General features: G+C 39.5%; 1 protein-coding gene across 1 annotated transcript in view; it reads right to left on the reverse strand.

Moving 5' to 3' along the window:
* LOC100858777 (rhodopsin, GQ-coupled-like) overlaps positions 1-12683 on the reverse strand; it is a 26048-nt gene continuing 13365 nt past the window's right edge. The window contains exons 3-6 of the mRNA XM_003640950.6: positions 6600-6699; positions 5425-5529; positions 1950-2173; positions 1-1301 (exon numbers count right to left, since the gene is read on the reverse strand). Coding sequence (XP_003640998.2) covers positions 864-1301; positions 1950-2173; positions 5425-5529; positions 6600-6699 — 867 coding nt within the window. The 3' untranslated portion in view covers positions 1-863. The remainder of the gene's footprint in view (positions 1302-1949; positions 2174-5424; positions 5530-6599; positions 6700-12683) is intronic.

Below are 12683 nucleotides of genomic sequence, written 5' to 3' on the forward strand. Positions count from 1 at the left end.
TTATATTTTGTAAATAGCACTTCAATACTCTTACTGTCTTACTGTCATTGGTTTCCTTGGCTGCAAAACATCTCATGCTCCACCTTAACAGTCATCTAGAAAAGCAATTGAGATAGAGAGACACATGAGGAAAGTTAAAGCCAGCTTTTGGGCATGTGCATACTACATCCAGGCCCTGCTCACTGGAAAAGTCAGGGAAGATGGAAATAATTCTGGAAGCAAACAAGGAAAAGTATAAAGTCTCCGTTAAACCTACAGTGACTACAAAATACCAAGATCTACAGCTCCTAGCACTTGCATAGACACATGTGGAGTTGGGTGTGCACAGGCAGTCCGATGCATACCCATGTGGGCATGGCAATTCTACCCCTGTATTCAGGGAGGAGCAGCTTTGCCTGCCAGCTTGGGGGGGTGGGGTGTTTTCTTCAGTGAGTGGTAACTGCTGCACCACAGAGCAGAAGAGATCTGCTATGGCTGGGACTGCTGAAGAGTAAAAAATACATTTGGAAATGTAATCTTATGATTAATAAAATTGGAATAGGAACATACTAGTATTTTTTTTTTGCTAGCTAATTTTTTTTTGCTAGCCTGTTCTTCACAAGTGAGCCTTCCTTTTCTTTTGTATGTGTGAAAATTGAATGTTTTGGGCACTGTGTGCTGCTCCTGCTGTAATGTGTTTTGTAGCATTCTGTACCTACATAGAAGGAAAGTATCTCTTTGTCATCTGACTTGCTTGAGTTGTGGAGTTGTCAGTGCTGTAGCAAGAAACAGATGGATTGAGAGTTGGGATATCACTCAGACAGTGATCTGAAGAGGGTCTTCCTGGACACAAGTTGGGTGCATATGTAAAGTGGCCACAAAACTTACAGTCTATCACATTCGATGTCAGGGCTATTAGATGGTGTATCAAGAATACCAAAATACTCTTCCCTGTTTGCTGGAGGTGGGGTGTTGGTTGGACTTCCCACACCAGAATCGGGGCTCGGTGCAGGATGCATTTCTGCTGCGTACTTCTCTTCTTTCTGAGAAGGTTCTTGTTTTTGCTTGAGGTTTTTGAAACGTTTGAGTTTCACAGGGTCCTTGACTTCCTTGGCACAATGGAACAAGATAAAAATGTCCCTCCGAAATTTGGAGCTCATTCCGAAGTAGATGATAGGATTGTAGAAACTGGCAGACTTAGCAAACAAACTGGCAAGGATGCTGGTAAGGTTGGGCACAGGGTGACCATATGCAGACCATATAGAGATGACAGCATATGGTGACCATGCAATGATGAAGGCTGTGCAAATAACAATAGATACCTAAAAGACACAAGGAAAAAAGCCTTAAATCTATTCTGAAAGAATACATCAGAGGTGAAATACAGTGGGGAAAAATAGCTTTGAAACTGAACTGAAAGGGAAACATTCAGGTTCTCCTCAAAATACGACTTACAGGACTGCACAGAGAAGCAAAAGCTTTTCTTTGATAGCACCAGCCATGCCTGGAAGCTATATATCTCATTTGGCATGAGGTGTGCATGAGCAGTGCCTCATCTAATGGAACAAAAACAGCTACAATTCCCTGTAGGTTTTTATGAATTTAGGAGGCTTGGTGTAGATTTCAATCTATGGTTAGTAATTTGAAAGCTCCCCTGTAACTTCTGTGTATTCTCAGAAGTAACATCTCTTCTGAAAGAGAATATGCCAGACCAAACTTCTGTTTTTGTGTTGTATGATCTGTTCCAATTATATTTAAGTTGTTTTTTTTCTTGTGATGTAGCAACAATTATTAGGCAACCAAGGGAGTTCTAAACAATCCTTATATTGACTGAGTTCAGACTCACTAGCGATTACAAAGAAATTTCATATGGGTTACAGGTTTTGTTCACTTCTGTCCTAGTTGAGAGCAATTTTTTGGACAGACAGATTTCACTGAGATAAATCCCACAATATGAAACCCAGACTTACCCTGGTGACATCGCGCTCCATTCTCCTCTGCCTCTCTGTGGGATCACTGAGTCCTGTTAATGCATGGCTTAATTTGACAGTATTGATAATTGACACATATGAGAAGACCATGACTGTTACAGGTAGGAAGAAACAGCAGATAAAAATAGAGATAATGTAGGACTTGTAGATTGTAGAGAAGTTGGCCTTTGCCCAATCTATCTCACATGTTCCATACATGCGATCTGGAAAACAAAGGTAAGTTGGTTAGCATTTTTTTTAGAACATTTATCTGGCTTTGTGTGAATAATTTATCATGTTTAATGCTGTATTTTGCATCTTTTAAGCTATAAGCACCTTTCTGATTTAACAAGCTGTGACAACCAATTTTCCAAGTACTGCTATAGACCATTTCAAGTTTTAATGCACGTTATCATTTTGTCTTATTTAGATTTCCAGTGTAAATCTGTAATGTACAAACTGTTGTTTCAGGACAGGAAATGGTGCCTTTTCACTAGAAAATGGGTATTAATTTAGTATGTCGATATTATATAATCTTTTGTTCTTTGATGTATTCTACTGCAAGGTAACTTTCTAAGGTGAGCACTTTAGCAGCAGAACAAGCAATGGTAAAGATACAGTATGGTGCATGTAAGAAGTCGCTACTTACACAGCAAAGTAAGAAAGAAATAAAAATACTGAGTGGTTGTTTTAGTTTTTTTTTTAAATGGCAGTAAAGAGACAGTGAAAATTTCACTACAGTGGAAGAAATGAAAGCAAATAGAGAATAGGGGAAAATGAAGCATATAAATACTTAGCAAAATGTTTCATGTCTTTCTAAAGGGAAAGCAACTACAAAGAAGCTGCAAGCTCTTAAAAACAATGTCAGGCAAATGGCAGGATCTGCAACTAGTGGGATTTACAAAAGGACAGCAGCTGATCAGATAGCTAAGGAGAAGGCAATGGGAATAAAGAGCAGTCTCTGCTTAAATGCTTTTTTATGAATAACAGTTGGCTTATCTAGTCTCTTTGATGTTTTTGGAAATGTGTCCTGACAGAAAGGTTGAGTGTGACAGCATTAAGGACTGCCTGTAGTTTGTGAACTGTGGATTTTTGTTTGCAGAGGGAAGGCTGTTTTTTCTCTTTTTTTTTCCCACTGCGACAGCCATGGAAATAAACTGAATTATTAAATAACTGAGGTATGAACAAAAATTACATAAGTCAGGTATTAACAAGTCCTGGAAATATGGTACAGGTGCAGCCTGCATGACTTAACAACAGCTTTCTCATTGACATCCAGTGATAATTCAGAAGGAAAAAAAAAATCTCATAATTCCTCATGGGTGATAGGAGGTTCAGATAGAATAAATTAAAGGAGCAAAAGATAAAAATCTCTTTTGAGTCTCATCAAAAAGAGCTCGATATTTTTAACACCAAAAGCTTTAGGCAGTGCTTTCTGGCTGCGCTCAGTAATGGAAACAATTTTTTTTTGTCTCCTTTGCCTTTTTTCATCAATAGATCCCAAGATCTTATTCAAAAAGATAACCATAACTTTGACTTACTTACTTCTTGATTTCTGCTTTGTGAAAACTTTTGACTGAAAAAAGAAATAAAGCATCTTCCAAATGGAATGAAAAGAAAATCCTGCACATTTTTTTGTGTCTGAATTGAGAGCTGTGTTTCCTGTTTCCTTTGCTCTGCAGGAGCACCAGCAAGTGGCATTTCCAAAAGTCAGGGGGGGCTAGGCCTTGGGACCTCTGCAGCTGCTGTGCAGAAGTAACAGGTGGGAAGCAGAAACACATCTTATGCTGTGGTCTGTTGTCATCGTCACACTCAGCTGCCAGACCTGCTATTGCTGGGCTCCTAGGTCTTCATGGGTCCCTCTATGGAAAATGTGTTTGGAGTCAGATAAACCAGGACTTTGAAACAGCCGTGCTTCTCAGCAGGGCGAAGCACTCAAAGAAGCTGTCGTGAAGACTGTAGTTAGGGAGCTGAATTCAAATTACAAGCAGGATCTGGGGTGAGGGGGGCATTTGGATGCCCTTACATTGGGTCCATGGATTCAAGTTAGGGCCAAAAAGGGATATAAGAAAACCTTCTGCAGATGAAGTGCTAGTTGGATTCTTGTACATACAAAAGCCCAGGTTGCTAGAAAATGCAAAATGCAAAGCATATGGCAAATCCAGAACACCCAAGTGCTAAGATAAGATATACTTAGAGTAAAAAAGCATTATGTAAAATTAGAACAGTTGTCCTGTCTAAAACAGAAGATTCACTGGGCCTAGTACTCTGATAGCAGTTTGGTTTGGGAAGAAGACCTCAAGGTTCTTAGAAATGAGTGCTTTCCCACATGCATCCTTCAAAGGTACAGAGATACTTCAAAGGTTATTTAATGAATGTCTGCATGCTGTAGTACTGTTTTTAGTCTCTTCCTAACACTTGCCCTGGCCCTAAACTTCTCCCTAGCCCTTGATCTTGAAGTCTCAGAGCCTTAGTTCCCAGCTATTGCTGCCATTATTTCTTCATGGGAAGAAATCTCGACTCTATCCTACGTATCATTGTACAACCTCTTCTTAGCCACAATAGAGATCTAGGATTTTATATTTTAATCTGTTTTCTGATTATATCTTGTTTTCTCCCTGTTTGTCCAGCTCTCAGCTTTATGCTCATGTTTTCATAGACCTATGGAACCCAGATCCATGCTTTTGTTTTGTTTTCTTTTTTTTTCCAGTGGGTAAACACTATCTTAAATGCACTCAAGCTAGGGGTGTGGGTGTTTTTTTTTCCCCCCAGATGCTTGACTGACTTCAGATGCCTTAGCTCTGAAATTACTGTATTGGTTTGTTTAGAGACTTAATTTGAGACAATTTCTCAACTATTTACCATAATGAAATTTTCTATAGTGTGGATAGCCCTTAGCCATTGAATTACCTCACTGTTTGCTAATCATTTTTTTCCACTTTTTTGTTCTTTTTTTTTTTTTCCTATGGCCTTATCTTGCACCATCATCACTTCTTGGACTGACTGACATCATTTTCTTCCTCTGCTGTGTTAGTTTAATGAAAGTATGAAAACTGTTTCACCAGATCTTTCTCGCTTGTCTTACTGTAGTTTCAAGTTTAACTTGCTGGCACTTGAATTATTTTCTAGCTGCTTAATCTTGACAGTTTTTGAAGGATGTGTTTTGGTAATTTCCTTTATCTCATTGCTTAACCATGCCAAATATTTCTGGCCCCATTTTTTTTTTTTTAGTTTTTTTTTCCCCAGAGATAATACACATTTGATCCAAGTATTTCCTGTGATATCTTCAAGAAATCTCTTTATAGCTGACACCAAAGCAGGCAGTGCTGCACATCCATCTTGCCTGATGAATGATTTTTCTCAGTTCTGCTGCTAATCAATGGGGTGTATCACAAACAGGAGGAAGAAAGGTAAGTATCTTAGTTCAGTTCAGTGGAGAGGTGCCAAATAAGTACAACTGAAAGATACCTGTTACCTGTATAGCTGCCCCAGCCGAGCAGTGGAGCTGCTGACCAGAAAAAGGCTGCTATCCAGATGAGGACCATAGCCACTGTCATACTGCTGTTGCTGATACAGTGAGCTGCAATGAAATGGTTTAACCAGAAAATTATAACGAAGAAAATACAGCTATCTGAGAAAAAGTTAAGACCAAACTGTGTATTTATAAGAAAAGCTTAAATTTGCAAATGCTTGTGTTTGAGATCACTTGTGGAGCAGTGGGACCAGATGGCTGTTTATCAGAGACAGAAATACAGCATTCTTTGTTGGAGTTTTGTTTTGCAATTTTGTAAAAAGAAGGAAACAAATATATGTTTTATGCAGAAATGATCAAGGTTAGTCTAAATTCATGGGCTTTTCTTATCCATTTCAAAGTTTTCATTGTTAAAAAAAAAGAGTAAAAATAATATCTGGTCAAACTTCATTAGCCACTCAGCACAAATGATTCAGTCTGTTCCATTGTTGCCATATGTTGTGGTTATTTCTTTGTCTACCCAGAAAATATTTATGCAGCCACCCATCTCTGTTCCTTAACATTTATGTAACATTATACCGAGTACGTGGTCAGATTTTCTCAACATGCAGACATAAATTACAAGTGATGAATGCGTGACACAGCAGAGCAAAAGAGAAGTGTGCATTTTAAACACTGCATCTTATAAAGCCATGAATATAAGATGGAGGTGAAATGAAGTTCAGCAAATCTACCACTATAACAAACTGCAAAAGAACCTCCTGTAGGAGAAAAAGAGACCTACATGAAGAATCTCTTCAAGCTAATACTGCTCATGCTACTAGAAAGAAAAACTCATGTGCTGTGTCCATTGTTTACGCAGCTTTAACTGCAAATACTAATAGGTTCTTGTTTGAGAGGTGGTACAAGCCAGTCATAATAAGGGCATGAAAACTGATAATACATTATCTAAGGATGGTGAAAGATAGACCAGGAAAAATTTATAGAATATGGGTGTAGGTCACTCTGAAGATAATGCCTTCTATTTATTTCCATGGAAACTACAACAGGTACCTGACAACATTATGTTATGATTTCCAGTGCATCTAACTTCTATCTGGTAAATTCTGTAACTGAAAGGAGAACAGAGTTACAGCAAATTCAATGAAAGCACAACTGGATCTGCCTTTATTCCTTACCTCTCTCAGGATGGCAGCCTTTTATATAGCGAGTCACACTGATCACTGTGAGGGTGTTAATGCTAGCCAGGCCAAAGAGAAGTGTGAGGAAACCATCAACCTGAAAAACAAAGCAGTACAGAGTGTTCTCTTGCTGCAAGAGTGCCTAGAGGGAGAAGAACTGCTGGGAGTGCTCCTGTCATTTTCATGTTAATGCCCTCAAAAGTTTATCCAGCAACCCAACCAGCAAGGAAATAGATGTCAGGAGCACTCATCTTCTATAGGATGAGTGAGCAAGTAAATGTTCAAAAATTAGAAAAGTGCTCTGTAACGTGCATCAAATAAACATGCAAACACACCCTCACATGCATGCTTCCACAGAACAGCTTGCCAAGAGAAAGAGAAAAAGGTTGAAATGAAATGAATTAAAACCCCAAATGTGAAAAAAGGCATTAGATGCAACCACCACACTGAGGTACAGCAAAAAAATACAAACGGAACCCATGAAGTTAGGGCCAAAGAGAGAAGAACACAGGAGATAATGGGCTTGGCTGAATATCTAGAAAAGCTTTTCTTACTAAATAAAATCATCCAAAACTGTATCATTGAGTCTCAGTGTTACTGACCACACGCTATTTACCTAGTACTAGGTCTAGGAACGGAGTTACTGCTGACTGGTGAAGATGGATGTAGCCATCTGCTAAGGAGCACGATTTGAACTAGGAAATGATCCAGGCAAAATGCTGAGGGTAGTGCTTTTTCTGAAAGCTTGCAGTAATGTACCAAACCAGCCAGAGCAGAAGAGCTCTTGGAGGCACCAGCTGTACACCAAGGGAGGTGGGAACAGGGAGCAAGTGTCACTGGGCTGACTTGGCATTCAAGCAGTAGAAATATCAGAGGGGAGCCACATCATTATTCCAAAGGAACAAATTGTCTTTGTGTGAATAGCACAACTCCCATGGAATTTAATTTACCCTAGAGCTGAATCTGGAGCTTTAGAATCTGGAGCTTTAGAATCTGGAGCTTTAGAATCTGGAGCTTTAGAATCTGGAGCTTTAGAATCTGGAGCTTTAATCCAGGCTCAAAGCTGAGACCATGACAGGTTGTATAAATTAAATAGGGTGAAGGGTTAGGAAAAGACTAGTTCATTATTTCTTTCACTGGTGTTTTTTCTTCCCATCAAGTCTTGCTCCTGCAACAAGCTAAATATACATATGCTCCACATACAATTGACTCATACTTGGTGTATAAATGCAAACAAGAGAAAATAGACTACTTTGAGTGCTTCAGCTACATATTACAGGCTGCACTTGGCTGAATTTTGCCCACTATGTGTTGTGGAGGTTAGTGAAGCACCGGGATACAAATACGAACTCTGCATTTCATTAGCCTTATTAATGCAAGCGTCTGTCACCGCTCCACCTGCTCCTACAATGCATCATAAAAGCAGAAGAGTAAAGCATGGCCAGGGGCTACTGAAAAACCACACTGCATAAGCTTAACCAATCACATTTATTTTTAAGTTAAAAACAAAGCAGTATTTCAGGGATGATTCAAAGAAACACTTTGAAATTAAATCTAAAAGGTTATGAGATTTAATACAGTAGGAGTACATATGTAACGTGTATCCATTAGTATAGAAAGCATACTGAAACTGCTTTTTTTTTTTTTCCTGAAATACATCAGGGTATGTTTTGTCACCTGCAGATGTGACTACAGCTGTTCCATCCCACATTCCCTCATGTCAGAGCAAAACAAGACAATTACATTCAGTCACCAGTTCGAATAGCCCACAGGCACGCTTACTTACAAGGGAGGAAAGTGAGCTTAGAAACACCCTCTTGCCCTTTACCATTTAAGATAAAGTTCTATCACCATAAGAAAGAACAAGCCAAAATGGTTTCTTTCAAGCAGTGCTCTGCTAAAATGCACTTTTCCTTAAATCACTGCAGTTCATAGGACCCAGCCATTGTCAGAACTACATGAAATAATGTGAGAATTACACCAAGTTGATCACATGGTAATTTTGATCCATGAGCTCTCCTTTATACCATTGAGAAATAGGAGTAAGTTAGCAGTTTTAAAAGGTTTTCTCTCAGTGCTGTACCCACTCTGCTCCTTTGGTTATGTGGATATTCACAGAACTGGCTCATTATGTTGCCTGGAAGCCAAGACGCAACTGAAGAAAAGACCAATCTTACTAATATTCTTGTTATACTATTTACAACCCACAATACAGAAAGATCATTCTGCGTGCAAATTCACTTCTTAAACTTTCTTTCAACACAGGGGAAGCCAGGAATCCCCAGTGCACCATCAGAATTTTAGCTATGAGATTGGGTGTGCCCAAGTTTCACTGCCTTTAAGACTGACTTATGTATCTCTAGTTACTGCATAAGGGTCGTTTTCCTTTACAGCAGACGGAGTAAAACACAGCCTGTTATTGTATTAATCAAGGTCTGATGGCACAATAGCAGCTTGCCCGAGTAGCTACTGCGTTTCAATGTAGGCTGAAACAGTGGTCTCGTTAGCCAGAGCAGCTCCAACTCTCCCTCTTCTGGCCAACGGGGGAATCTACTGCAATTTCACGTGTGCCAGCTTCCCTTCAGAGCCACAGACCTCCCCTCTACTTGAGATAATTAATAATGTAAAGAAAAAGTTAATCATCTTTTAAAAAGGATTATTTTTACACTCCATATATTTAAACCAATAAGATATCTCAAAATAATTTTATAAATACAAATCAGATTATTCTGAGATAGTAATGTAAATAGATATTCAAAATAAACCTCCCTCAGCATCAGGAGTCAAAAAAGCACCTAATAAATCTTTTAAAAAATACATCTTGAAAAAAGTAGGGAATTTGTAACAGAGAATGTTTTAAGCTTTAAAGATATTCTTAGAGTTTGCAGTAAGTGAGAAAATACCCCCTTCATGACTTGCGAGAACGTTATTCCCCCATCCCTCCAGTACATCAGTCATATGTCAATGGGACTATTTTTTCTTTAAGCAACCTCTGTCAAATGGAAGGACAGCCAAGGTTCATGGTAAAAATAACTCTCCACAGTAGACTGCTTAAAACTACCAGTGCCCAAATTGATTCTTTGAGATTTTGTCAAATACAGGAAGCAGAAACAATTTATAATCCACCACAACTTCCATGAAGTCTTCTGTTCACATCACACTGCTGTGCTATGGTTGCATTCTGCCTTTCAAAATGTCTCAGCAGGATTCAAGGGTAGCTCTATTTAGAGGTGATTACATTAATCCAATCCATTACGTGTCTCTGACACAAACAGCAGGTGATTTTCTGATAGGCAATGAGAACTAATACGTAACAGGATTAGATAATTTAAGCCATTAAGTGAGAACATCAGATGCCCAGCATTCTGCGTTCACCAAGCGATGAATTCTTTCTATTGGTGGCATATATTTTAAACATGCAGGAAAAATATGAATGCATTAGTTAGACTACATAGCTACAGATACATAATTTTATTAATTATGGTAGGTAGATAAATATACAGTTGATGCTAGCTATTAATATATGCAGATTATACTTTGGCTTTAGTAACATTAAATAATTCAAAATGAGTCTATTCACTTGCTTGTAATCATTTTAAGTTTATATAGTGACTTAATGAGATTCTATTTATACTTACTTTTGGGTGACTTTCAGTTATTAGAGTTGCTGCTCTCTCTGGTCACAATTTACACTCAGTAGTACGTGCCCATAAAAACGTGCATGGTTCTGAACTGCACCAAATGCACAGAATTTAACAAATTTCTTTCAGAATTTCCTTGTAGAACCTCACCAGATGCAAGAATCACATCTACACATGCTCTTGAGCAGATTCCTGGCTCTAGGTTAATGCAGTGGAAACAGAACAGGTTTCATGCCTCTCCAATCCATACTTAAGGAATGAATGGGGAAGAAGCAACAAAGCACATGGCTCGTGCCACCCAGATCCAAATCCAGTGGAAAGATTCCCATCTTCAGGTTAAGTGCTGCATTACCACTGTCTTTCTGTGAACTACTGTACAGGGAAATTTAGCACTAGGTAAGAAACTCCAAGATCATCCTCAGGGAATGCCCATGCAATACTGCATAAAACTCATTTCAGTGGTCCTGAGCCCAAACTCCTTTCCACTTTGTTGGTGTGAAGTCAGAGGCTGCTTGCTTATTGTTAGCAGTACCATTATTATAAACACATAGATCCAACCATATGCAGACAGATAGAAGAAAACAGCCTCATGAGTCACCTCTGTCATCTTTACATTTCCACGGAAGCAAAGCTTGGCTTTATGACCAACAATAATACTGCCCTAATAACTGTGATCATTTAACATCAGATTAAGTAACACTTCCATTTTCAAAGTAAAATAGTACTAGCTTTGCCTTTTCAGAAGGTCATGGTAAATGTGTCTGTAGGCTTACGTATTTCTCAAGGGAGGAGGTCCTGCAGATGGTTCACAGGCTCCACCAGCACAGCCCAGAAATTACAAGTGACCCTCCAAGTTCTCCAATGGACAATTGCGTGTGCTGTTTCCCAGCAAGAAGGAATCTGCTTGCGTAGCTGTCACCAGGTTAATGCAAGGTCACCTCTGATTGCTGGCTGAATGCCTACCAGTGAAGCTATTCTTATGCTCATAAAGCTCCTAGGCACAAGGCAGGGCAAACTAGTAGTGGTGCCAATTCACATGGAAGTGGCCCAGACAAGAATTTGCTATGTCCCTGTGCAACAGTCAGACACAATGGAAAGGTGATACAAGAGGTGTAATGACAGAGGGACAAAGTGTTAAAAGGGAAGGAAAAAGGACTCACCCATCTCTGAGGATCTAGACTCACAGGGGAAAACTCCACAAAGGAGTGATCTCCAACCAGAGATCCTTCCCTAGTGGCAGTCAGCCCTTAAATGGGGTCTGGGAGAGGTGCAGCCAGGCTCCACCCCTTCCGGTCACACAGCTGAATTGCCTTCACCTGTGCCCCCAGGGCTGACTGGGTCCTTTCCCCGTGTGCTCAATCAGTGGTTCAGGCTGTGACTCAACAGTTACCATACACCCTGACAGTAGGAGAAAGAAGAATGACTACTTGGAGATCTCCTCTTACGTAGCTACTCTTCGATCCTGTTTGAAGGTCCTGTGAGAGGAGGGGGCTGGTTCAGGAACAGGAATTCAGGCATTGGGAATTCCCAGCTCTGCATGCTCAATATCAGACAGTGAGCACCCTTTCCAGGCAGTGCAGTGCTTGGATGACATGGGAGGGGGCTGTGCCTGTCTTGTTAAACACCAAAACTGATAGTCAGAGCAGTCACCATTTTTCTACTACCAAATATATTTCTTCCTTAATTTGTTGCAACTGGCTGCAGAAATAGTCATTTGCAGAAAAAACAAGGGAGATTTCATAGCTAATGAAAACTGGCATAACTTCCCTGCAGTCACATTAGTTACACTGAAATGATCTTCTATGTTGCTAATGATTCTGTTTGTGCAAAGGAAATTTTTTTCCCCCTTCCCTATAGATGAAGTATTTTTCTCATTAAAATTTAGCTCACAGATGTCTACATGAGTTGCTTTTACCTCTTTGACTGCAATGTACACACACTTCAGATGACATCAAGGCAGACCAGAAATAAATAAGTAGGGAAGACTAATATGTCTGCAATTTTTTTCCTCCATATCCAAATCTCAGTAATGCAAGGAAAGGCTCAGAGAATGAGGTAACAGTCCAGTATTCATAATATTTTAAATATAAAAGTTGTGCAGAAGAACAGAATTGGGTGCAGAAGAGGCATTGTGTGGCACAGTACAGGCAAAGCAAGAGACACGACTTTCTGGATTTGCTTTGTAGCTCAGTCTCCACAGCCCACCTTTCACAGTGGACCAGCGTGTCAGGGTGAGCTGAATACAGAGCTGAAGTTATACAGCTTTTCTTCAGCACATTTAACATCTATTTTATCTCTTAATGCTCTTAGTACCAGTTCCATGATTTGACTGCAGGTTATTTTCATCTTACGGAAATGTCAGGAATGATAAGCTATATATAAATCCCAGCAATATCACACCACAACACTGCTCTAGGATATTCAATAGCTAATTTTTCCC

Source organism: Gallus gallus, chromosome 3, assembly GCF_016699485.2.
Source record: "Gallus gallus isolate bGalGal1 chromosome 3, bGalGal1.mat.broiler.GRCg7b, whole genome shotgun sequence".
NCBI lineage: Eukaryota > Metazoa > Chordata > Aves > Galliformes > Phasianidae > Gallus > Gallus gallus.